Source organism: Lissotriton vulgaris, chromosome 6 (assembly GCF_964263255.1).
Source record: "Lissotriton vulgaris chromosome 6, aLisVul1.2, whole genome shotgun sequence".
Taxonomy (NCBI): Eukaryota; Metazoa; Chordata; class Amphibia; order Caudata; family Salamandridae; genus Lissotriton; species Lissotriton vulgaris.
In genome coordinates this window covers 1,290,783,238-1,290,809,361 of record NC_141694.1, presented here as the reverse complement: position 1 = coordinate 1,290,809,361, position 26,124 = coordinate 1,290,783,238, and the positions used below count along the sequence as shown (strand labels likewise).

General features: G+C 44.2%; 1 protein-coding gene across 1 annotated transcript in view; it reads right to left on the bottom strand.

Moving 5' to 3' along the window:
- The window catches only part of ADGB (androglobin), a 1,363,241-nt gene that overhangs the window by 308,850 nt on the left and 1,028,267 nt on the right, over window positions 1-26,124 (bottom strand). The window contains exon 28 of the mRNA XM_086927423.1: window positions 19,482-19,642. Coding sequence (XP_086783549.1) covers window positions 19,482-19,642 — 161 coding nt within the window. The remainder of the gene's footprint in view (window positions 1-19,481; window positions 19,643-26,124) is intronic.

Sequence of the window (26,124 nt, the reverse complement as noted above, 5' to 3'; positions counted from 1 at the left end):
CGTTACCACACCGTCACCGGCAGTCCGGGGGGATCCGAACCGCCTCCAGGTCCGCGAAGTCCTCTTCACAGGGTCGCCGCCCCGCGGCCCCCAGCAGCTCCGCCGGGTTCGCAAGCGGCAGGATGTTCCGTCGTCCCTCCTCCGGCGACCCAGTAGCAGTCAATCGGGCTCGGATGCAAGCAGACCGCCGGGCGCCCAGAACCAGCAGGCGGGCGAGGCAAAAATTGAGACCCCAGCTCACCACACGGCAAGCAGGCCCGGAGGGCGCCGCCACCAACAGCAGCTCCAAGGCACGGTCCAGGGCCCCAGAAACCACACCAGAAGGCGCCCCCGGTCACCAGAAGTCTCCGCAACCTCTGCACGGGGAATGAAGGTTTCGGGGCCAGGATAATTTAGGCGGAGAAGTAGCGGGCCGGCGGGAGCTCTACAGAGCCATGTCCGCCATCTTCGCCTTCAAAGCCACACCCCCAATTTAATGGGTTTTTCAAATGCACATTCCTAACTATAACTGGTGTGAAACCTATGGTTTTTTCAGTGAATTTCATAGGTTTTTTAAATGCTAATTCCTAACTATAACTGGTGTTAAACCTATGTTTTATTCAGTGAATTTCATAGGTTTTTTAAATGCTAATTCCTAAGTATATATAGGGCCTCAAACCTATGCTTTTTTCAGTGAATTTCAAAGGTTTTTTAATATCAAATTTCTATAGCTATGAAATGTAATATTTTTTATAATGAATCCTATATTGTATATTTATGTAATACTATTTTTTTTATGTATATTGTTCATGGTTATTTGTTTTTTTTGCCCTGGAGCGCTCCCGTGCGCTTCCTGGTGAGCGCACCGGTAATCGCAGTCTTGCGGCGCGCTCCGGGGCGCGTAACGGTGAGCGTCCCGTTAGCGCTATTGCCACGAACGAAAACATCATTGTGACGTATCGCGTAGCCGCGTCCGCGTGATACGCATGGCGTAAGTGCACCCGGAAGCACTCGAGCGCATACGATCGCGCTACGTAACCATCCGACGCACTGTTGTATTCTGTATAGCTGAAGCTTCATGTATTCTGTAACCTTTCCCTTTAACTGCATGTGCCATGTTATGTTTCTTCTCATGTTCTTTGTTCTGAACAGAGCTTTCCTCACACAGCATTCTGTACTGTTTGTCAGTTGTAACTTGGACACTGCTGTACTAGGACTTGATGCTGTGCTGAACAATAAATCTACTTTTAAAGCCAACTTTTCCTGGATTATTACATATTTTGGTGACGAGGACAACCCTGCTCCAGCCATCTTCAGCACAGGAGCGGAGTTTGGACCCATTACTGCAATTTTGTATTTACTTGGATATTTTCATCTTATTTTTTTTTGGCTCTTCATATGGAAAAGGAACTCTTTATCTATCATTTCACTTGGAAATTGCTTCCACGAAGACTTTACTTATTTGAAACACTTTAAATCCTTTTTGACTTATTTTGTCATTGCTTGCATCTTTTAAGACACTCAACAGCGTGATTCCATTCAACACGTCACAGCGTCTTACCTACTTGACAACCACCTGTTGTTCTGGTGCCTGGCAACTGTAACTCAGCGTGTGCTCTCATTCCTCTTCAGGTGTGTGGAGCCTGGGAGACTATGTTTCTTCTCAGAAGTTAGCGAGCGAGCGTCATCACCGGACCGTGTGGAGGACTGAGAGGACGGAAACCTCATATTTTCGGATCGGAGTTTGGATCATTGCGCACTCTGGGCAGAATTTGGTCTCTGCGCACTGCAAGCGGAATCTTCTTCTAAACGTCACCGCGCATTTCCAAGAATCGTCACGTGACGTGCGCGCGTCACGCTACGTGCCACCATTTTGTTTATTTTCGTTTCATAGCAACGATTTCACCGGAGTTTCTCGCTGTTTGAGCCGAACATCTTGTTTTTAAGCAGCGCTTGTACTTTTCTTCTACTATTTCAGAGCAGCGTTTCTTTCTTTCACAATTCACAGTTTTATTTCTCATTTTTATATTTGTTTTGTTTATTTTAATGCATTTTTGGTCACACGAACTTCAAGATCTGAGGAGCTCCAGCCTGATCCTTTAAAGACTTTGGTATTTCATTTCCTTATTCCAACAAGTACATTTCTGTTCATCTCATTTACACATATTTACTGAAATTTCATTTACACATATTAACTTAAATTTTTGTTTTTACATTCCTTTTATTGTACTTTTAATTTCTTTAATTGCTTTATATTGTTGCTCATTTAAGTCTACTGTAAATTATTTTTCTTCACTATTGCAATGCAGTTTGACCCTCCTGCTAAGTTTTTGCAAGTTAAGGGTGATCCTCCCATGCCTTGGTCAAGATGGAAAGAGGAGTTTTTCAATGATATGAGAGCTATAGATGGAGAGCGTATGGGAGCAGAGAGAAAAAAAGTATTTTACTGCATTGTTTAGGGTCCGAAGGACAAGATATTTTTAGAACTTTACCTCAATTATCTGTTCCCACTGGTAGTGGTGATACTTTGAATGTTTACACTGAGGCTCTTGGTAGACTAGAAAAAAGGTTCAAGCCCACAGCTAACATTGCTTTGAACCTTTTCAAATTTTATACCAGGGCACAAAAACAAGAGGAATCTTTTGATGATTTTCTCACGGCTTTAAGAGCTCTAACTTTACATTGTAATTTTGGAGCCATGTCGATGAAATGATCCGTGATCAGATTATTGTTCATGTTAAGAACAAGAAAGTTCAGGATAAGTTGTGGTGTATAGGTACCCCAATTTGGAAGAAACTATTGCTATTGCTAAATCCACTGAGATGTCAGAAAAATGGATGGATATTGTTGTTAAACAAAGTTCCAACATTTGTAAAAATAATACCGAAGAAGAAGTATGTCTTGTTAAGCCCAAAGTAGAAACCAAAAATTATATTCCTACTCAAGTAAGAACGAAAAACTCATATAGTTCCAATTACAGAAAAACTGATTTTTCTAATAGTTCTGTGTCATGTTATAGATGTGGAAACAAAGCTCACATTGCTTCTTTTCAAGGTTGTCCTGCTTTGAACAAAACATGTAATATTTGTGGAAGAATTGGACATTTTAGTAATGTATGTAGAGAAAAATGTTGAAATGCCCAATCACGAGCAGGACAATCACATACATCTGCTAAAGTATCTTCCATTAATATGGTTGATGAAGTTAAACAAGATCTTGACCTTGACCGTGGTTATGTGGTTTCTATTGTCCAAAGTGGGAGTATTGTTGTAACCAGTAAGAAATCTCCCAAATGTGTTTTTCATGTTTTTACTGTTGAAATTGAACTTATGGTGGACTCTGGGCCTCCATGGACTATACTGTGTGTGACATATCTACTTTGCAACCATCAGATATTTTTGCAGAAGGTTTCAATGGGAATAAGATTGACATTGAGGGATTTTTAAAAGTACCGCTAAGTTTTAGAGGAAGATCAGCTTTTATCAAGTTATACATTGCTGTAAAGGGAGTCAATGTTCTGAGCTGGCATGACCAATGGGAGCTTGGCATCACATTAAATCCTAGGGCCAAGGATACCATCTCTCTTTGCAGTGAGCAGGAAATGATAAACGCTATTTGTTCAAGTGATGGAGGGTAAAATGATATTTCATTTTGGAGCAACAAGTTCAACAAAGTTTTCTCTGAGCGGTTAGGGAAATTAGAAAACTTTTCACATAGGATTGTGTTGAAGGAAGGAGCACTTCCTGTCAAACAGAAACTAAGAGGGGTCCCTCTAAATGTTAGAGATGAACTAAAAGAAATGTTGAATGATTTGCTAAAAGACAATATCATAGAACCCATTGAGTCTTCCGAATGAGTTTCGCCCATTGTTTTGGTGCGGAAACCCGATCAAAAATTGAGAGTTTGCATTGATTTGAGAGCACTTAATTCCAATATTATTATTGATTGTCATCCCCTGCCTAACAACGAGCTTGTTTCTCTTTTCGATGGTGCGCAGATCTTTTCCACTTTGGATCTTAGGTCTGCGTGCCACCAAATTGAGTTTACGGAAGATTCAAAAAAGTATACAGCGTTTATCACTCCCATGGGTCTGTTTCAATACAAAAGAATGCCTTTTGGTTTGGCATCGGCTGCCTCCGTTTTTCAACGCGTTATGGTCCAAATCTTCAGAGACCTTGATTTGTTTGTAAAGTGTTTTCAGGATGACATCTTGATTTTTTCAAAAAATGAAGAGGAACATGCTTCACACTTAAATGAGGTTTGTAGCAGATTAGAGAAATATGGTCTCACTCTCAAAGCACACAAGTGCAAACTGTTTAGAAAATTTGTTGAGTATTTGGGCCATACATTATCTGGGGAAGGTTTAATTCCTAAGAAATCGAATGTTGAGGCCATACTCAGTGCTCCAGCCCCAAACAATACGGAACAACTGCTGTCCTTTTCGGGCATGTGCGAATATTACAGCAAATTTGTAGTGAATTTTGCTACTAAAATGGAGCCATTGAGAAGATTATTGAGGCAGAGTAATGAATTTATTTGGGAAGCTGAACAAGAAAAAGCATGTACTGAAATTAAACATGATATTGTAAATTCACCTACTTTGAAACCTTTTAGAATGGGCAAGAAATGTATTATCATCACTGACGCAAGTTTGTATGGTTTGGGTTGTGTGTTATCTCAGACGGATGGTGTTATGGAATGGAATGTGGCTTTTTCTTCTAGGACGTTGAGTGAGACGGAGCGCAGGTATGCCGTTATTGAACGTGAACTGCTCTCCTGTGTGTTGTCCATTCAACATTATAGAATTTACATTTGGGGCAGCAAGTTTATCTTGAGAACCGACCACAAGCCGCTTGTACATATTTTATCGGTTGGCGGTGGTTGGAATTCCACAGCAAGGATTGCACAGTTGGCATCGAAGTTACAAGAATATAGTTTTACGGTGGAATATATTCCTTTGAAAAAAAATATTACTGCTGACTGCCTATCACGCCTTCCTTGTCAAAGTCAGGAAGACAAAGTCAACAGTATCAGCGAAATTGATTTTGTTTTGAATTTATCTGATGTTGTCTCTCCTCAGTATCAGGACATCACTGAACAGTTCTGGATGAAATGTCAAGATGAGGATGAGAAATTTGGAATGTTAAAGAGTTATCTTTTTAAGGGCTGGCCCAATAAAACCAGTGTCAGGGATGATTTGCTTCCTTTTTATAATGTAGCTGATGAGCTGTGTTGTGAAGGTGATTTGAATTTCAAATCTGGAAAATGCATTCCGCCAGTGGGTGTACAGGAGTTGATTCTTACGTTAGCGCACAAAACTCATCCTGGAATTTCAGCCATGAAGCGTTTAATAAGGTTGAATTTTTGGTGACCAGGGATGGACAGGTATATTGACCGCACAGTTAGGGAATGTAGCGAGTGTTGTGCCAAGGATAAAATGTTAAAATTGTATATTCCACCTCTTAAAACTGTAAAGTGGCCTGAGTTTCCTTGGAACAAAATAGCTTTTGATATTTCAGGCCCCTTTCATATTTTACCTGAAGCCTCACGTTTTGCCTTAGTTATGATCGACTATCATTCTAAATGGCCAGAGGTGAAATTTGTAGCTAAGGTGACTTCTGAGGTCGTTATTGCTTTTCTTAAGGAAGTTTTTGCAAGGGAAGGTTGTCCGTCTGTGCTAGTTTTGGACAATGGTGTACAGTTGGTTTAATCTGAAATGAAATCTTTCCTGCAAAACTGCAATATCAAGCACATTCGGACATCTCTTTATGAACCGCATGAGAACAGACAGGTTGAACGCTTTAACCGAGTTTTGAAGAGTTTTGTTACTGATGCCATTAAGGAGAAGGGTAATTGGTTGAATGTACTTAGGGAAAAGCTTTGGACCTATCGCATAACTCCTCATACCACCACGGAAGTTAGTCCTTTCAAGTTACTTAAAGGTAGGGATCCTGCGTCAAACATATGTCCCTGGTGGTTTAAGGAAAAATGTAAAAATCTGGGAGAAGATGAGGTTGATATCCAAAGTGTTGCGAATAGAGTTAGTGGTAAACAGAGTAAGTCAGCTATGTGGTACAATAATAGGTGGAAAACAAGGGAGCACAGTTTGTGAGTGGGTGATTGGGTTGGAATTCGGAAACCTTTCTTAGTCAGTAAAGGTATGAGTAAGTATAGTAGACCTATTCAGGTTAAAAGAGTTTTCAGTAATTCAATCATCACTCAAGATGGCAAGGTCTGGAATTTGAGCAAGGTTGCAAAATGTCCTACTCAAAATAATATGCAGTTTCAGTTCCAAGATAATCTTAGCCAGTATGACAATTCCAATGGTGGAATTGATTTGAGTTCTTCTTCTGACTGAGTAGCATCAAGAGTCAGACTCAGACTCAGACTCAGATTAGCTTTATTCGATTTTTGGTTTAAAAAATCATAAAACCAGCAGCAATACAATAATAGATACCTTAACATTTCATTACAAGGTTAATATCAACTATTAAAACAGGATTGCATAGATGTGACGGATCATCTAATCTATGTAAAACATTTCGTTATCAAGTAGGATATCTCTAAAAAACAAAAAGGGTCATGCATACAGTGTCACAAAATAGCTTAAGGTTCAGGGGAAGAACATCAGGCAAACCTATGTCAGCAGTTTACTTATTAGTTACATACTACCGTGTCAATTGAGCTAAAACTCGTGAGTTGCCTCTTTGCAGTTGGTTCTCCCAAAATTCAATTTTTAAACAGAGGTTCAAATCTATTAGAGGCTAGAGGGTTAGTGGTGCAAGGTGCACAAGATCCCCTTCTCCAGGAGTTGTATTTCTTTGCCTGTGGTCTTCGTAACGGAATGTGTAGGAAGCTCGGGTAAAAATCATGCAAGTCCCAAATGCAAATGGGGCCATCTCCTTCTTTGGGCTGGCAAAATCGTAGGTAGGGGACGATGTTCCTATTCTTAAATTTAATTAACACCAGGTCCCCCGAAGTGTCTTTGGGCAGCGTACCTAGCCACCCCACCCTCCTGACGCTCAGGATTCCACCATCTAGATCAGGTGGCAAAGGTCTGTTGTTCTGTAGCCAAAAAATAACCTTATTTAGCAGGTCATGGTGAGTTTCGTGTTTACCCTGGCTGAGTACGGGGACCCCAGAGAGGACAGTCACATATGGGGTGGCTTCGGGAGGTAAATTAATACGTGACGTTCTTTCTAGAGCGGCTCTGGCCACTGTGTGAGTTATTAACGCGGGATTTAATATTACTTTAGGGCCAGCTGAGGTAGGTGTATTAAGAGGCGGTAATTGAGGTTGGGCTTTCTTACACATAATAGCCTTAGACTTTTCGGGGTTGATGGGAGGATTAGGGCAAATAGATATTACTATTTTATTGGTTGGTGGAGAATTCCTTTTAATTGTTTTTTCAATGCTAGTCAGCCTGTCCCCCAGGTCTTTAATTTTTATAACCAGAGGTGATATGGCAGATATTAACATTTGCTCGAACTGAGCCAGTAAAGTCAGTTGGAGGGACGATACAGGGTCATCTATTCTATCCACAGCCTTATCCACCGATGATGTGATTGGGTTAGAGGGGGATGATGTAAGGCTGGAGCACAATTTTTGAATTTTAGGTTGGTTCTCATTGACATTTTCCCCATCATGCTTCCTTTTGGTATTAATACCCCGCGGCAGTGCATTGGCTTGAGATTGGTCTTTATTTAAAGGTAGAGGTGCGTCCCGCGGAGTGCCGTTTAAGTTGTCAGAGTCACTGCCCATAATAGGGGGGGATGATACATCCGGGACATACTTGGTGCCACACAGGGCATTAAGCTCCTCTCAGATGGACATGATTAATAAGCAAAACTCCAAAAAGCGACAGTAAGCAGTACAGTGCAAGTCAAATAGTAAAAAGCGTCTCTATACCTCCTCCTTGGAAAAAGTCAGGTGGGGTGGCCCGTCCCGTCCTCCTCTGGCCTCTGAGGGCCGTAGAGGGCCCGCCTTTGCCCGGGCTTAGCCCGGCGGTCCCGTGCGCGTCCCGTGGGGACAGGAGGTGTTCCGATGTTTGTAGGCGCCTCCTTGCGCAGGCAGTGACTAAGCATGGGCGAATTTTGCCAATCTGGTGTTCGCGAATTTTGCGAATTTGCGAACTCGCAATCCGCAAAATCCGCGAATTCTCGCGAATTTGCAGATTTTTTTTTGTGTTCGCAAGGATTTCTGCCAGTTCGCAAGGATTTCTGCCAGTTCGCGAGGGTTTTGTACCAGTTCGCAATTGCGACCTTACATGTCGGCTCGCAACGGTCACAATTATGTTGTTTCTACGTCTGGTTCATCATCACAGGTTCCCAGCACCCTCTGTTTCACCCCTGCCACCCTCTGTTTCACCCATGCCACCCTCTGGTACATCAATGCACCCTCTGGTTCATCATCACTGTAGATTATGGGGGGGAAAAGCAAGCACACCTGCCTGCTTCAACTGACATGAATTAATTTGGGGTTGATTTATTAATGTGTCACTGTTTTAAAATTCCAGTCTGGCACCTGCTTCCTTATCTGTAATTTGCTTTCTGTTGCAGTGCAATTTTCTTTTCCAGGACCTTTGTGGCCTACTTGTAGCTATTCTATGAGCCTGCTGTGAGGGTCAGAGCAGGGTCATACAGTTGTAGCAACTAGCAACTGAACTCTGGGGGGGCCCTTGTCAGGAAGCACTACAGGGAATAGTTACTAATGATAAGTTTGAACTTTTGAACCTGCTGAATGCTTTCACTATTGCAAAACTCGTTTTTCTGCAGAACAGCATTACAGCAACTGTAATGCCCCAAACAAGCTTATATGAGAAAGTTGATTTCTAATCCAAAAGTTATCCAAAGAAAATCAAAAGGCCTCAAATCCAAGGAAGTGCAGGCAAATGTCAACCTGAGGAGTTATTCTGATACAAATCATCATTTTCAGAAGGTCTATGCTGCTTGCTAATAGATTTCTTGTGCAGAATTGCAATTTTTGTAATTTCGCGAGTGCGAGATTGTTGCTTCCCGCCGCACCTACATGTTCGCAATTGCGAACTTACACCGCACGCCGCAAAATTGTATCACCAAGAAAAAAAATACCCAGCGTGCGAATTTGCGGATTTTCGGTAAATTCGCAATCCGCGAACGCTCGCGAATTTACCGAAAATCCGCAAATTCGCACGCAGTGGATTTTTTTTTCTTGGTGATACAATTTTGCGGCGTGCGGTGTAAGTTCCGCAAAATCCGCGAGCGGAACGGATTTTCCGCCCATGCTTAGCAGTGACATCCCAGGTGCGCCTCTGCCACCGGGGCACCTGGGGATTGTGGTCTGGGTCCTGCTTGCCGTTTCCCTCACGGCGCTCGGTGGGCTCTGTTTTTCAAATAGGGTAAGGTGCTGTGGGACTCTGCCGTTTCCTCTCCCTTGCTGGTGTTGGTCGAAAATGACCCCTCAAGAGTCAAAGAAAATTTCAGTGTCAGAAGAAGACCCACTACTTTACAGGATTTTGTATAGTACTTAGTATAATATGTATTTTGTTGATTCATTTAATGAGGGAGATATGTTGTATTCGGTATAGCTGAAGCTTCATGTATTCTGTAACCTTTCCCTTTAACTGCATGTGCCATGTTATGTTTCTTCTCATGTTGTTTGTTCTGAACAGTGCTTTCCTAACACAGCCGGCCCGATTCACAGAATGAACTTAAGACTCAATCCTAAACTTACTACTATTTTGGTATTCACAGAATGTACTTACTTCTTTTGGCATTCACAGAATGAGCTTACTACTTTTGGTATTTACAGAAGTTAGGATTTTTTCTTAGGTTTGTCTTAAGACAAACTTAAGACAAACTTAAGACAGACTTAAGACAGACTTAAGACAGACTTAAGACAAAATCCTAACTTCTGTGAATACCGAAAGTAGTAAGTTCATTCTGTGAATGCCAAAAGTAGTAAGTGCATTCTGTGAATACCAAAATAGTAGTAAGTTTAGGATTGAGTCTTAAGTTCATTCTGTGAATCGGGCCCAGCATTCTGTACTGTTTGTCAGTTGTAACCTGGACACTGCTGTACTAGGACTTGATGCTGTGCTGAACAATAAATCTACTTTTAAAGCCAACTTTTCCTGGATTATTACAAGCGCTTACGCGACGCGCCCCGGGGCGCGTAGCGTAAGCGCGTCGGGTCATGTGACCTAAAAATAACACTTTTTATTGGTTCAGGACAATTTTGGTTTCCAAATGATGAAAGCCCTGGTCATGTGACCTGAAAATAACACTTTTCATTGGTTCAAGACAGGTTTTTTTTCCTAATGATGGAATCCCCCACCTTTTTTCCTCATTCTCACTTTGTACTTCGAGTGAGGAAGACCTGTTTCCAGAGCTATTGCTAATTTGTACTCAGAAATGGCTTCAGTAGCAGCAGCAGCAGGAGCATCTCAGCCACCACCACCACCACAACCACCAAGAGGACCACCACAACACCACAGTGATGGAAATGAAGAAGAGGAGGAGATGAAGGAAGCGGAGAGGAGGACGTTCCTGCCAGAAGATAATATCCCATATAGGCCAAAGCAGCACATTATCTGGGAGTTTTTTTCAATCTCAAAGGACCTCAAAAAAGTAAATGCGCCAAGGGTTACTTGCCTAATCTGTGGCACTGAACTTTAAAGGGGGAACCCTAACAAAAAGTACTCTTTTGGCAATAACACCATGATTCGCCACATGCAACGCCGGCACCCTAACAACTATGCTGCGGCAGAGGTCCGAGAACTGGCCAGAAACCCTCCCCAATCTTCACCCCGCACCTCCAAAAGAAAGCAACCCACTCCATAGGTTCCAGAGACAAGGGAGATGGTCCCAAACATACAACCCCAGTTTGGACAATACAAAATCAGTTGTATATTTTGTGATAAAACAATTACATAAGCATAAAACTCATCAACCGTGCTGGTGACAACCACAATTGCCCCAAAAAACCTTAATTTTTTCCTGATTTTTTTTGCTACAGTTGAGCCGTTTACAATTCCCTGTTTTTTGTTTCTCCCCATAAAAATAACAAAAAAAAATATAAAATTGTTCATAAAAGCCAATAAAAGTACAAAATGTTCAAAAAACAATAATAAAATATAAAACAACAAAAAGAAGAAAAAAAACAGTCTTTTTAGAACTACCTCCAATTTATAAAAAAAAGGCTAAATTTTTTAAAAACGGTGTCATTCTTTGTTCCCCATGGTACGCTCCCCGGTACGCTCCCCGGTACGCTCCCTGGTGCGCGTACCGGGCGCTCCCCCCGCGCATATCGAATTTTTGTTTTATTTTTTTTGCCCAGCGGGGCCCTTTTATGGCCCCCACATCAAACCTAGAGGGTCAGGGGGGTCTACCCTGCCCCCTTTTGGTCATTTCCCCCTTTGTTTTTTCCACCTCTTGTGTCTCGATCCTACCGAGAACAAGATGGTGGCTGCTGTTTGGAATGTTGACAGACTCCGGAGAGCCAATCAGCTTTCCGCACGCGAATCGCGTAGTGCGCTGGTACGCGCCCCGGGGCGCGCTTATAGATATATATTTTTTTAACCAAATTACTCAAAATCCACTGGAGCACATATCTTGAGACATAGCAAAGGCACATCGGGCTACCAGTCCCTACAATTTTGCCAAGTTTGGTGGAAATCCATTCAGCCGTTCAGGCTAAAAGTGAGTTCGACCGCCCTATGGAAATTAACATAGGGAAAACACGTTTTGGGACCCCCCTTTTATCTCGGCCCCGGCATGATGAATCCCCCCAAACTTTCAAGGAAGGAGCGGAGCGCCGTGAGGCAAATTTGAGGACAATTTCAGGCAGATTCCTCAACCGGCGCCAAAGTTATTCCCAATAGAATGTTGCGAATTCCCTATACAAAATAATCCTAACCATATATATATATGTTTTAAAGTATGTGGAACAGCTGTAGAAAACAATGGCAGCAGTTCACCAAAGTTTTTGTACCTGAAGGTAACCATCGTGATGGTTGTTCCTTTCAAGGTACAGGGATGATCACAGGCCGGAGGTCATCTCTAAATTTGGCAAACAGCAGTCCATCAGGTTGGGAGAGGTAATATCCTCCTCCCCCCTTGTGGATGGAGTACTGTCCGCCAAAGCCTAAATCAGGCCATTAATATGGATAATATTAAGGATTTACAATTCATCAGATCAATAACTGATTTATTTTCTCCTGACCTGTCAGGGATTCCACAACCAAAGGGCCTTCCAAAGTAAAATGAAAAATGCTTTTAAAGTGAAGGGCTTCTCCATGCTTCACATTTAGGGGAATGGTAGGGTTTGGAAGAGCAAGATCAAGTTTGTTCATTTTGTTGAAATGCACTCCAAGATCTCCCAAATATTTGTTCATATGTCCAGCACTGACTCATGGGGAGGCAAAAAACATTAAACCCAATTTAAGGCGTGATCGTATTCGTTTGGTAAAAGCAGCAGTGCTGTTTTTAAGATGTAAGATTCATACATATTTTCATAGGCTTTATTAACTTTTTACTTTCATTCAGTCAAACGAAAGTGTAATAAATTTTGATTCTGAGATTCAGGACCTAGGACTTTATGTCCATAGTTTTCCTACAAGAGCCATAAAGCGATCAAAAAAAGTGAAAGGAGGGGGAGAGGCAGAGAAGAACAAGTTACTTACCTTCGGTAACGCTTTTTCTGGTAGATACAGTATCTGCCTGTGGATTCCTCACCTTGTGAATATCCCCCTGCGTCAGCAAGGTTCGGAAAATTCTTTTGTAGCACGCCGGTGTGGACGACGTCATAGGAGCACGGCATCGCGCGCGACTCCGACTGACGTCACCGACCCCTTATTAAGCCTACGTCGGCGTGATAACATCAGTTCCGCCCTTTTTTCCGTGCCTTCGAGGCACCCAGATGGACCAATGACAGTAGATATACACATATACAATGTACATTTTATTTTTATTTATTTTATTTTTTAAATTTGTATGGCGCACAGCTACCCAAAAAGGGTTTCCCGGCGCCGATGACAGGTCAGACACAGGTAGGAGACAATTGGTAAACAAGTAGGAATTATTTACAGAAGAGCCAGGTCTTCAGATTCTTTCTAAATCTGGCATAGTTGTCTTCCTTGCGGATGTGAAGCGGGAGCTTGTTCCAAAGAGTGGGCCCTAGTACCGAGAATGATCTCCCTCCCATTCTCGCTAGTTTGAATCTCGGGGTTGTAAAAAGTGCCGAAGTCTGAGAGCGCAATTCTCTGGCAGGAAGGTAAGGGGTTGCAAGAGAGAGCAGATACTTTGGTGCGGTGCCAGATTTAATCTTGAACATGTAGCTCAGGGCTTTGTACCTAATGCGGTTTTCCACCCTGAGCCAGTGAAGGTCAATTAGGTGTTTGGACACACTAGATTTTTTAGGGATATTGCAAAGCAATCTTGCGGCCGCATTCTGGGCAAGTTGCAGTCGTTTGGTGACGGCTTGATTTGAACCCAGGTAAAGGATGTTGCCGTAGTCAAGCCGACATGTACATAGTAGAAACAATTCAAAAATACACACACACAGTCCGTAGCCAAGGTATGAAAAACCCAATATATATATATAAAAATAAATATACATAAAATACATAAATACAGGTATAGAAGAGTGGACAACGGGGAGGCGGGTGGGCATGTGAGGAATCCACAGGCAGATACTGTATCTACCAGAAAAAGCGTTACCGAAGGTAAGTAACTTGTTATTCTGATAGATGCATCTGCCAGTGGATTCCTCACCTTGTGAATAGAGTCCCACAGCAGTCCCCACTCCCGGAGGAGGGTGTCCACTCTCCTATACCAGAAAATCTTGCAGGAAAGAGCGCACAAAATGGCCATACCTCCTCACCTCGCTATCCAAGCAGTAATGCTTTGCAAAAGTGTGGAAGGAGGCCTATGTCGCTGCTCTAAAAATGTCCTCCGCAGGAACACCTCTAGACAAAGCAGAAGTTGATGACTTTGCTCTAGTAGAATGAGCCCTTATACCCTCTGGAGGTTCCTTACCCGCCAGGGAGTAGCAGATGTTGATGCATAGTATTATCCATCTTGAAAGCGTACGCTTGTGCACAGCTTTTCCTTTCATGCAGCCAGCAAATCCCGCAAAGAGCTGGTCATCCACTCGATAGTCTTTTGTTCTATCAAGGTAAAAGCTCACCGCCCTCTTAGGGTCCAGACGGTGAAGACGCTCCTCCTCCTTGGAAGGGTTAGGGGGAGGATAGAAGGTAGGGAGGGTAATAGACTGTCCTGAATGGAATGGAGTAACCACCTTAGGCAGAAAAGCAGCCTTGGTCCTAAGAACCATTCGTTCAAGCATGAATGGTCAAGAATGGGGGCTTTAAGTTAAGAGCTTGAAGCTCGCTTAGCCTCCTTGCTGAGGTAATTGCAACAAGAAAAACCGTCTTATAAGACTAAAGTCTCAAAGGACACCTGTGTAAAGGTTCAAATGGAGAACCCATTAAATATGTAAGAACCAGGTTCAAGTCCCATTGGGGAACAATAAAGGGAGTAGGAGGAAACTTATTTGTTAAACCCTTTAAAAATCTCAATACAACAGGAGATTTAAACAAAGATGGTTGATCCGGTAAACACATAAAAGCTGATAACGCTGATAAATAACCTTTTACCGTAGCTACAGCAAAACCCTGCTGTGCCAATGAAAGAGCAAATTGAAGTATTTCTGACAATCAAGCTCTCAAAGGATTAACAGAATTCTCTCCACACCAGGATACAAATTTAGACCACCTATATGAATAGATGGACTTGGTGGAGTCACGCCTAGCCGACAAAATGACATCCACCAGATCAGGTGGGAGAGAAAAGGATTTCAGGTTGCCCCGTTCAATCTCCAGGCATGAAGGTGTAAGGTCTGGAGGTGGGGGTGTAGAACCTGCCCTTCCATCTGGGAGAGGAGGTTTGCCCTGTAAGGGAGACAGAGCGGAGGACACAAGGGGAGGTGGAGAAGATCTGTGTACCGCACCCTTCTTGGCCAATCCGGGGCGATCAAAATAACTTGGGCCCGGTCTTGGCGAATCTTCCTCAGAACCCGAGGAAACGCGTAGAGGAGTTGAGAGTCCCAACTCAACTGAAACGCGTCCCTCAAAGCTCCCTGCATCCGATACTGAAGACTGCAGAATGACAGGCAGTGAGCATTCTCACGAGTGGCAAACAGGTCCACCTGAGGAGTTCCCCACATCCGAAAGACATGACGAACTACCTCCGGATGGAGCCTCCACTCGTGGTCGGCTGAGAACTGCCGACTGAGACTGTCTGCACGTACGTTCAGAACTCCGGCCAGTTGATTTGCCATCAGACAAATCCGATGGTCCTGAACCCAGGACCAGAGACGCAGAGCCTCTCTGCAGAGACACTGTGACCCTACTCCTCCCTGTTTGTTGACATACCACATCGCGGTGGTGTTGTCCGTCAGGACTTGAACCAACCGACCGCGAAGGGAAGGGGGGAAGGACTTGAGAGCCAAACGTATCGCTCGCAATTCCAGAAGGTTGATGTGAAGCAACTTTTCCTCTGGAGACCAAAGACCCTTGACCTCCAGATCCCCCAGATGAGCACTCACCCTAGAGTGGATGCATCCGTTATCACTGTGGCCACAGCTGGAGGCAGACGAAAGGGCTTCCCTTGAGACAGGTTGCCTTCCACTCCCCACCAAGTCAGATCCACTGCAGTTTCTCTGGAGATCCTCACAGACTCCCGAATATCGGTTGTGTTGATACCACTGCCTGCGGAGGCACCACTGGAGTGCCCTCATGTGCCAGCGTGCATTGTTGACCGACAGAATGCAGGAAGCATCAGACCAAGCAGGCGAAGGACCTTCAGGACTGGAATGACCGCTCCATTGAAAAATAAAGGAATCAACTCGTGTATGTTGCGAATCCTTTGAGGAGGAGGGGATGCACGACCCACTGTTGCATCCAGTAACGCACCTATGAACAGGTTGCGCTGGGAGGGCACCAGGTGAGATTTGAGTACATTTATCGAAAAACCCAGCCTGTGTAACAACTGAGTTGTCTCTTGCAAATGATGGAGCACTATCTCCGGAGACTCTGCTTTGATCAGCCAGTCGTCCAGATAAGGGAATACCGGAATCCCTAACCTTCTGAGATGTGCAGCCACCACAGCCATCACCTTGGTGAAGAATCGAGGCGCAGTAGTAAGACCAAACGGAAGGACCGCAAACTGGTAGTGTTGCGAGCCCACCGTAAAACGGAGATACTTCCTGTGCGACTTCAGGATTGGGATGTGCAAATATGCATCCTGCAAGTCGATTGACACCATCCAGTCCTCTTCCAGCAGCGCCTGAAGAACGTGTGCAAGGGTGAGCATCTTGAACTTCTCCTGCTTCAGGTAAAGGTTCAAGATCCTGGGATCCAGGATTGGACGAAGTCTGCCATCCTTCTTGGGGATCAGGAAATACCGGGAGTAGCACCCATGACCCCTTTCCTGCTCTGGATCCACCTCTATCGCACCCTTTCTTAACAGTACCTGTACCTCTTCCTGAAGGAGCAACAGGTGGTCCTCCGAGCAAAAACCCTGGCAAGGAGGGTAATTGGGAGGGAATTCCTGAAAGGGAAGAGCATACCCATTCTCTGCGAGATTGAGAACCCAAAGATCTGATGTAACCGATTCCCAATCCCATAGAAAATAAGTAAGCCGACCCCCTACAGGACCCACATGATCTGGAATGGCGGATCTAGGGCTGCTTTGCTGTTGTAGGTGGGGGGTGGGTATAAGAGGAGGAAGTGGAGAAGGAGGAGACTTGACGTCCACGAGGACGACCCCTTTGTCTACCACTGTAGGACTTATACAAAGGATTTTGTTGCTGCTGCTGCTGCTGCTGGTTCTGCTTATAGGTACGAAAAGTAGACCTTCCAAAACCCTTGTACTTCCTGGTGAAAGAGCCTCTAGTCTGCAGACCGAGAGATCTTGCTGTCGCTCTGCTATCGTTAAACCTTTCCAAGGCAGCATCAGCTTTCTTTCCGAAAAGGCCTGTGCCGTCAAAAGGCAAATCCATCAGAGCAGCCTGGACATCAGCTGAAAACTCGGAAGTCTTTAACCAAGCAGCTCTTCTAGTGGCAATTGAAGACCCCATGATCCTAGCCACTGAATCCGCTGTGTCCATACCACTTTGTATGACCTGACAAGCTGCAACCTGCGTGTCAGATATCACTTCACTAAAGTTCTTCCTATCCTCCTCAGGAAGCTAAGATGATAGCTGCTTCACTGTGTCCATCAAAGCATGAACATATCTGCCTAGCAGACAAGTAGCATTCGTGGATTTACCATACTATACTACTTAACGAAAACGCCTTTTGAGCTTGCTTTTTAGAGTCTTTTCTTTGAACCGATTTCTTTGAACAAGCAGCTTGGACCACCAAACTCTCAAGAAGAGGATGAATAGACAAGAATTCAGGATCTCCAGTTGCCACCCTATAGCGCCAAGCAACTGATTTTGACACCGCAGGAGCAGTAAGAGGCCTCTTCCAGACTTCTAATATAGGCTCAGTAAGTGCCTCAGTAAATGGTAGAGTTGGCTCAACCACAGAGGACGGAAATTGGAGAAGCTCAGTAAGGATGTTAGACTTGAACTCCACAGATGGTAAAGTCAAATTTAAGAGTTCTGCAGCTTTCTTAATTACCACATGGTAAGGAGCCGCATTCTTTGAAGGTGTATCAGACACAACAGGTAACTCCCATTCGGGAGAAAGGTCCAAACCACTTGCATCCTGCAGCTCTTCGAAGTAATGCTCCTGATCCTGAAGTTCGCCTTCTTCAACCTCAGGTTCCTCATAATTTCTCTCCTCCGTAAGGCGCTGCGCTCTATGCCTCGACCACTCGATCCGAACCGACGTCGTTGGATCCGGTAACGACTCCGACAGAGTCGGGCCGGCGTCGAACGAGGAGCTGGAGCCGCACTAGAATGAGAAGCTGGAACCGGCGTCGAACCTCGTTCTTGATCCCGAGGTCGCTCCGGCGGCGGCGATGCCGTGTACGGAGTGGATGACCTCGGTGGAGCCTAGCTATGCCACGGTGGAATCGGCGCTGGCATAAACGGCAAGGAAGGCGACAGAGCATAAGCTTGAGACAGCCCAGATTAAAAGACAATGGACCCATGGGACCAGCCGGTGCACCAGAGGGGTACATTGCCCTCGCATATACGCCATATATGGCATTTAGAAATTGCGAAGTGTCCTGACCTGGACCAGGAAACTGAGGGTACAAACCCACCAGTTGCTCCTGAGGAGGCTGTACCGGATTCGACTCCTCTTGTTCCTCGGGCTGGTGAACCGGAGTCGCCGAAACCTGAGGAGCTTCAACTTCCTCTTCTTCATGCACCGAAGACTGGTACGGATCTGGAAACGGATTCGATTCCGAATTTGGTGTCGGCTCCCGAGACTGTAAAGGCGAGGCCTCACCTTCAGGCTTACGAGCTGGAGAGGGAGATATCATGCCCTTATGATGTCTTCAAGATGATGACTTCTTTTTCGAGTCCGACTCCCTGCCCGAATGGTGTCTCAAACTGTGTTTCTTCCTCTTATGCTTCTTCTTCGAGGAACCCAAAGCCGGCTTCGAAGCCGACTCCGACCTCGACCTCGTCTTCGATATTTTTGATCTTGACCTCGAAGTCCTTTTGGCATCCTTACCCTTAATTTTGGCAAGAAGGAGCTTCGCCACCCGTTATCGAAGAGCCTTTGGATTCATCTTCGAACAGGAACGACAACCCTTGACATCGTGATCCGAGCCCAGACACCACAAACAGTCACCATGTGGATCGGTAATGGACATCATCCTGGCACACGAGTCGCATGGCTTAAATCCTGTCTTCTTCAATGACATCTTCGACAGAAGACAGCACTCCTACAGATACAGAATAAAAGTTCACAATAGTAACAAAGTTACTATCCATACAATAGAAGATCCCAAGAAACCGTTTGTGTCGACAACGCAGAAAAAAGGGAACTGATGTCATCATGCCGACGTAGGCCTAATAACGGGTCGGTGACATCAGTCGGAGTCGCACGCAATGCCGTGCTCCTATGACGTCGTCCACGCCGTTGTGCTACAAAATAATTTTCCGAACGTTGCTGACGCAGGGGGATATTCACAAGGTGAGGAATCCACTGGCAGATGTATCTATCAGAAATGAAGATTAAATATTGCATGCCACTATGGTCACATTAAAGATCTATAAATCTAATAAAACAATCAGAGCCATTAAACATATGGCTTCAGATGCCATCTCAGACACTGACTAATAAAAGACTATTTTCATTGGACATGATCAAAACAGTCTTTTGCAGACCAAAATCTATTACAAAGGACTGCAAATGACATTTATATTCATTCATAGGAACAGAACAAGACTTGATCAGTGAAAGAGAGGACGTCTCATACACTATGTGGCTATCCTGAGACAACTGAATTAGGAGTATGACATAGTTTAAATATTATTTTATTGATGTATTCAAATGTTACCTGATGCGTATCTAAACCATTCTCAGAAATGAAGTCTTCTGCTGCTGTGTGGGTTTCAACAGCACTTGCTTGTCTGGCGGAAGCCTTATCCCTTTTATCAATTAAACTATGGCTGCTGCGCTTTTTTTTCAATCCCACTCCTGTTGACTGGCTTTTGCCGGCTATAAAAAAGAAAGTTTAGCTTTACGTTTTCTCAAGCACTGTCACATATGTTACCTGGCACTTTTAAGGACGTATCACTTAACATTTACAAATATGGCTAAGTTCCTTCTTGACCGTTGAAGTGAGTGAGAAATGCATAGCAATCAAAACACTATTTCAGTTTAAAAAAAATATATATAGCACTGTCATATTACCTCACATTTCCAGATCACTATCACCAATAAAAACAAAAAAAGGATGTTTGTGCTTAGGTCAATATTTTGTTCACATGTTCATACATGTTGCTTCAGTCTTCACAGGAAGAGAGAAGTCCAGGGGAAAATGTTTATACGGAAGCAAGTTAAATGAATGCTCAACCAATCCATAACTCCTCCAACAAGAGACATCATGGAACCGACTCCCACCTGCCACCAGGTTGTTAGGACATCTAGCCTCAAACAGGCTAGTGAAGGCAAGCAGATGAAGGTGGAGAAGGTCTTGTTGACATCCTTTTAACTTGACTGTGTGTGTTGGTTTCTGAACTCTGTAGGTACACTACTTCAGGGACAAAACGTTGAAGCTAGTAGCTGTGTCTCAAAAGGACCAATCAGTAGACAGTCTGGTCTCCATAGCTGAGAGAGGCCTTCGTTCGTCTCCATCTGTGACTGCCAGGCTTAAGGCCAGCTTCCAAACCAGAAAAACCCCATGCATCTGCCGCACTCACTCTTCTATAGCATCTCACACATTTACTCGCATTAAAGAAGGCAATGTCCCTAGCAGAAGTAAAAATCAATATAAATTTAGTATTAAAATAATGTTATTTAATGCCACAAATTGTGAACAGCCTCTAAAAAAGACAATTCTAAGCTTGGATTAAAACTGCAAAGCAGTCTAAGGCAGAAGCTAGTCAATGAATTGAAGGAACACTATCATGAGACTTGAGATAGCTTCTTAAACATTGGGCTTGCTACTTTTGACTTTGACAGATTCTGTTATCTATTTATTACCAATCTTATTGCCTTCTTGTTTTTATACTCAATAAAAAATGTCAATACAATAAAATACAAAATTCAAATGATCTGTGACTGGTGTTCCGTGCACACATTGATGACTTCAGAGATTGAACCAAACTGATTGAGTGTCTTGGTTGGGTACGTAACTCCTGTCACTAAACTGCTGCTTACAGTCATTTGATTCACCATTTTGGCTTGTGCTATCAAGCCTTTATTTGCACTGTCCTTAGACATATTTTGGGATTCTCAAGCCAAATATAGGTGTAACCTTTCTGAATTATTTCATCCCCTGCATTTACTTTCCTGCTATTTACTATATCCATCTGCACCCCCCTTACGCTCTGAGATGTATGTCCCCCTAACTCGGAGCTTTACTCGGACTTTACTGTCCCGCCTGCCACAGAATGTATGGAGAGTTTTGGCAGCCTTGTTATTGGCTTATCACCGGTGAAGAAATTTCTCCATATTGTCTCGCCAGGACACCCTGACTCCAATCAGAGCTGCTTTACTTTTTCGACTGTTACTTATAGCATGAGGTGATGTCTTCAGGGACTGATGTACGAGAGAAAGTGCCCGCTTGGTGGCCCGCCCACCTGAAGTAGACCTAGCCTTTTCTCTTTTTTGGAATCATGTTACTCTTCTTGTTGTAGTCTTACTCCTTCTTGACTAGGGTGGGCTTACCTTTACTTCCCATACTGACTTTATTGAACCTCAACTCCAAGAGCACACAGCTAAAAAGCAGCAAAGTTAAGAGAATCTCATGTGCAACTTCAATGTTTGGGACTTTTCGTGCCCAGAATGGTCTAATAACAGGTGCTACAAAAAACAGAGGTTTCCCTTTTCTTGGTTATAGGTGGTAGGACGGACTGCAGATAAGCAGTCCTACTACCCAAAGCTGCAGCCCAAACCGAGGACGGTGTGGAAGCAGGCTCAGAAACTCTGCAAATTCCCCTGAAAATATTTAACCAGGAGAAAAAGCAAACCAACCTTACATAGAAGGCATCCACAGCAACACACAATCTTAAGTTAATTGATGATCCAACCACACCTAACCTGAATAAGAGAAATTTAACAATTATTAAGAGTTATACTAGCACTAACTGTGTAGAAAAATGACAATCAACACAGTAGGCGCAGGCTGCTCAACAAAGAACAAACACCATAATACCAGTTTATCCTACTAAAGACTAATGCCATCGGTCAAATGGCAAAAAGACCAAGGACTTTAGAACATAAAACAATACAGGATATGTAAAAATCCCTGCTGAAAATACCATAAAATACTAATCATAAAAGAAGCGCCCTAAGTTAAAGAAACCTAGATTGGAGCAAAGCGGTTTGAGCCACTTGCTACGGGGGCTACCTTAGGCCGGACACACAAACAATACATGACTAACCGACTCTTCCTGGGATAAACACAAGGGGCAGTTAGTGTCTGGGGCATTGATCCACTTTGCCTAAAACAATCTTAACAGAAGAGTGCCCACTCTGATTTGGTGATATAATTTCCTGTTGCCAGAATTCGTAATAAGGTTCCAGTAGGCCTCTCCCTTTACTACAAACTTGTGTTCCATAAAGATACCTGTGAGCGTGTTACTGTCCACCACCGAGAGGGTCTGCTTGTCTGCTTGATGACCATATCCCAGTAAAGCGCTTTGTAGTGATTTTTGCTGGGAAATGAATTCCCTATCGGATCCTCCCACAGGTGTCTGAGCCCCATGTCATACAAATTGCACTTGAGCTTCTTAAGCCATTTAATTTTTGAAGACAAGTCAGCATTCCTAATGTACATTAGAGTCTGTGCATAGGTTTCCAATTCTGGAGTGGTCCATTGCCTCCTCCAGTAAGCTAGGGGTCTGAATCCTGCCACCTCGTCCAAAGAAGTACAGCCTAAATCTAATAGCAGAGACTTAATTGGGGTGGATTGTGGGAGGGCAGTCAATGATTTGGGCATCATCCTGGACTCCTCCCTTTCGATGACCAGGCAAGTCAACGCCGTCTTCTCATCTTGCTTCCACACACTCCGCATGCTCCACAAGATCTTCCAATGGATTCCCACCGAGACAAGGAAGACGGTCACCCAGGCCCTCATCACCAGCAGACTGGACTATGGAAACACCCTCTACGCCGGAACAACAGCCAAGCTTCAGAAGAGACTCCAGCGCATCCAGAACGCCTCCGCCCGACTCATCCTGGACGTCCCCCGACGCAGCCACATCTCGAGCCACCTGAGAGACCTACACTGGCTCCCTGTCAACAAGAGGATCACGTTCAGACTCCTCACCCACGCACACAAATCCCTCCATGACCTGGGCCCTAGGTACCTCAACGACCTCCTGACCTTCTACACGCCCACCCGTCAGCTGCGATCAGCGAACCTCGCCCTCGCCGTCGTTCCTCGCATCCAGAGAGCCACCGCCGGAGGAAGATCCTTCTCCTACCTAGCGGCTAAGACATGGAACTCCCTGCCCGTCCACCTGCGACTGACCCAGGGCCACCTCGCCTTCAGGAAACAGCTCGAGACCTGGCTGTTCGAGCAGTAGCAGACCCCCCTCCCCACGCGCCTTGAGACCCTTCCGGGTGAGTAGTGCGCGATATAAATGCCATGATTGATTGATTGATTGATCTCAGGAACTTATTTTGAGCCCTAACTAGGGGAAATAGGTTTTAAAACCCCCAGAGTTCGGCGCCATATATTATTGAAGCTCTGATTTCCCCATTGTAGATTGATAGAGCTGGGCCCACCAGTTTAGTAGTTGAAAGTCGGTGTTCTTTTAATAAGGCACCTGCTAACTAGTTTTGCCTTAATACTAGAACATCTAGCTGTGGTATCCAGTTCATCTATCTACCCATAGTCACACCTAAGAAAGTAAAGGTATCAGTTTGTTCCAAAGATGCATTGTTCAATCAAGCTCTACCTTTAAGGGATTTATGTTTATGCCACACCATGTACTTTGTTTTGTCCACGTTTACTATTAGGTCATGGTCATTGCAAAAATCAAATCATTAAATCTGTCTAGGGCACGTTGCAGACCCGCTCAAGTTTTAGATGAGATTAAAGTATTGTTAGCAAACATTAAAATGGAAGCCCTTAAACCGGCTTGAGTTGGTGCATCGGTTGGGAAATTAGTGTAGTAACTGACAACCTTGTTTATGAACAGGGAGAATAGGGTAGGGGCAAGGACACACACCCGCCGTACTCCCTTGTTGACTGGGAAGCAATCAGTTAGTTCGCCCTGCTGTCCCCACCTAAACTGGGTGTAATTCGCCTCATGCAGTTTGATAATAAAACCTAGGATTTCAGGCGGCAGCCCAGCCTCCTTTAGCGTGGCCCATAACTTATGGTGTGGCACTAAGTCGAAAGCTGATTTTAGATCGACAAAGGCTGCATAGAGAGTCCCCCCTGCAAGAATCACTGTATTCCAATATATCATCATAAATCCAAAGACTTGGTCTATGGTGCGACGTGGGGTCTGAAACCCGCTTGATAGGCCGATAATATATTTTGATCTATAACCCATTCATTAACCCTACCTAGCACAAGTCTAGCCACAATTTTCTGTAGGGTGTCAATTAGGCTTATCGGCCTATAGTTGCTTGGGCTAGTGCGATTTCCCTTTTTATATATGGGGATGATTTCAGCCCCATGCCATGTATCTGGAGTTGACGCACCTCTAGTAATGGCATTTATTATGATATAAATATATTCAGAACAAATGGAGGAGTATTACCCGATGAGGGAGATGAAGGCTTTTCCAAACTTGGAATCACTGTTCCTTTGTTAGTAAACCCCTCACTCACCACCTAGTGGTGACTTGCTTCATCATCGGGGCCCACCCAAGTGGCCTAGCGTCACTTGGGTGTGCTTCAACACCTGAGTTACAGTGGAGCAGGTAGTGAGGTGTGGGTTGCAAACAAAAAAGTGTGAGTGTTAAAATTGTCCTGGTTAATGCTTTGCATAGATTTTAATAAAAAAGTAACTGGACAATATTAAAAAGTATAGGTGAGATACTGGGAGGGGAGTTACGACCTACGTATCTCTGCTATGTGTTGGTCAACATGTTTCTACCATATGGGGTGATCCCCGGTATTCTTCAGGACCAAAACAAGGAAGTGGGAGGTGTGGGTCCCCTAAAAGACGCACCCTGTCCTAAATCCTTGGTCATCCAGATGAAAAAATGTTCCTCTGGGAAGACACTCCTAGAATATAGGGTGCCAACAAAAACTGGAGTAATACTCTAGTTGGACTTCAGCGAGCAGGGGGTAGGTGCTTCACTCGTTGCAACATATTAGTTGGTAGTCATGAAGAAAGGCTGATCACCTACGTCTACTTTCCGCCGCTCGGTAGACGTAGACGTAGGTGATCAGCCTTTCTTCATGACTACCAACTAATATGTTGCAACGAGTGAAGCACCTACCCCCTGCTCGCTGAAGTCCAACTAGAGTATTACTCCAGTTTTTGTTGGCACCCTATATTCTAGAGGAACATTTTTTCATCTGGATGACCAAGGATTTAGGACAGGGTGCGTCTTTTAGGGGACCCACACCTCCCACTTCCTTGTTTTGGTCCTGAAGAATACCGGGGATCACCCCATATGGTAGAAACATGTTGACCAACACATAGCAGAGATACGTAGGTCGTAACTCCCCTCCCAGTATTTCACCTATACTTTTTAATATTGTCCAGTTACTTTTTTATTAAAATCTATACAAAGCATTAACCAGGACAATTTTAACACTCACACTTTTTTGTTTGCAACCCACACCTCACTACCTGCTCCACTGTAACTCAGGTGTTGAAGCACACCCAAGTGACGCTAGGCCACTTGGGTGGGCCCCGATGATGAAGCAAGTCACCACTAGGTGGTGAGTGAGGGGTTTCCTAACAAAGGAACAGTGATTCCAAGTTTGGAAAAGCCTTCATCTCCCTCATCGGGTAATACTCCTCCATTTGTTCTTTATAAATTCTTGACCAGGGGATCAGGAGTATTCCCCGTCCAGTATCCACGGACGCAATTCCTTACTCTCTATATGTTCTAGATAAATATATTCAGTCCAGTTCTTCTTGACCAATTTATAAATAACGGCCAGGATACAATCCGGACGGGGGCTCTCCCTGCCGGGACACTCTCCAGGACACTTTCTATCTCCCTTTAACTGAATGTAAGGATGACCTCACTGATGTCCTCAGGGTAAACTATCACATTATTGTTTGGGGAGGCAAATTGGGCTTGATAGTGCGCCACCCAGAGTTCTGGAGGTACATTGTTTACTGGTGTAGTGTCATTCACACCGCTGCCCCACTTTACTATTTGCCAAAACTTGGTCCAGTTCTTCCCCTTGCTAGCATTGGATAGGCTCACCCATCTATCCTCATCAAAGGCCTTCTTTGCCTGGATTTGGGCTTTTTTGTATTTTGCTCTTGCAATCTTGACCTCATGGGATACTCCTATTTTAATTGAGTTCGAAAGATGTTTGAACGCAGCTCA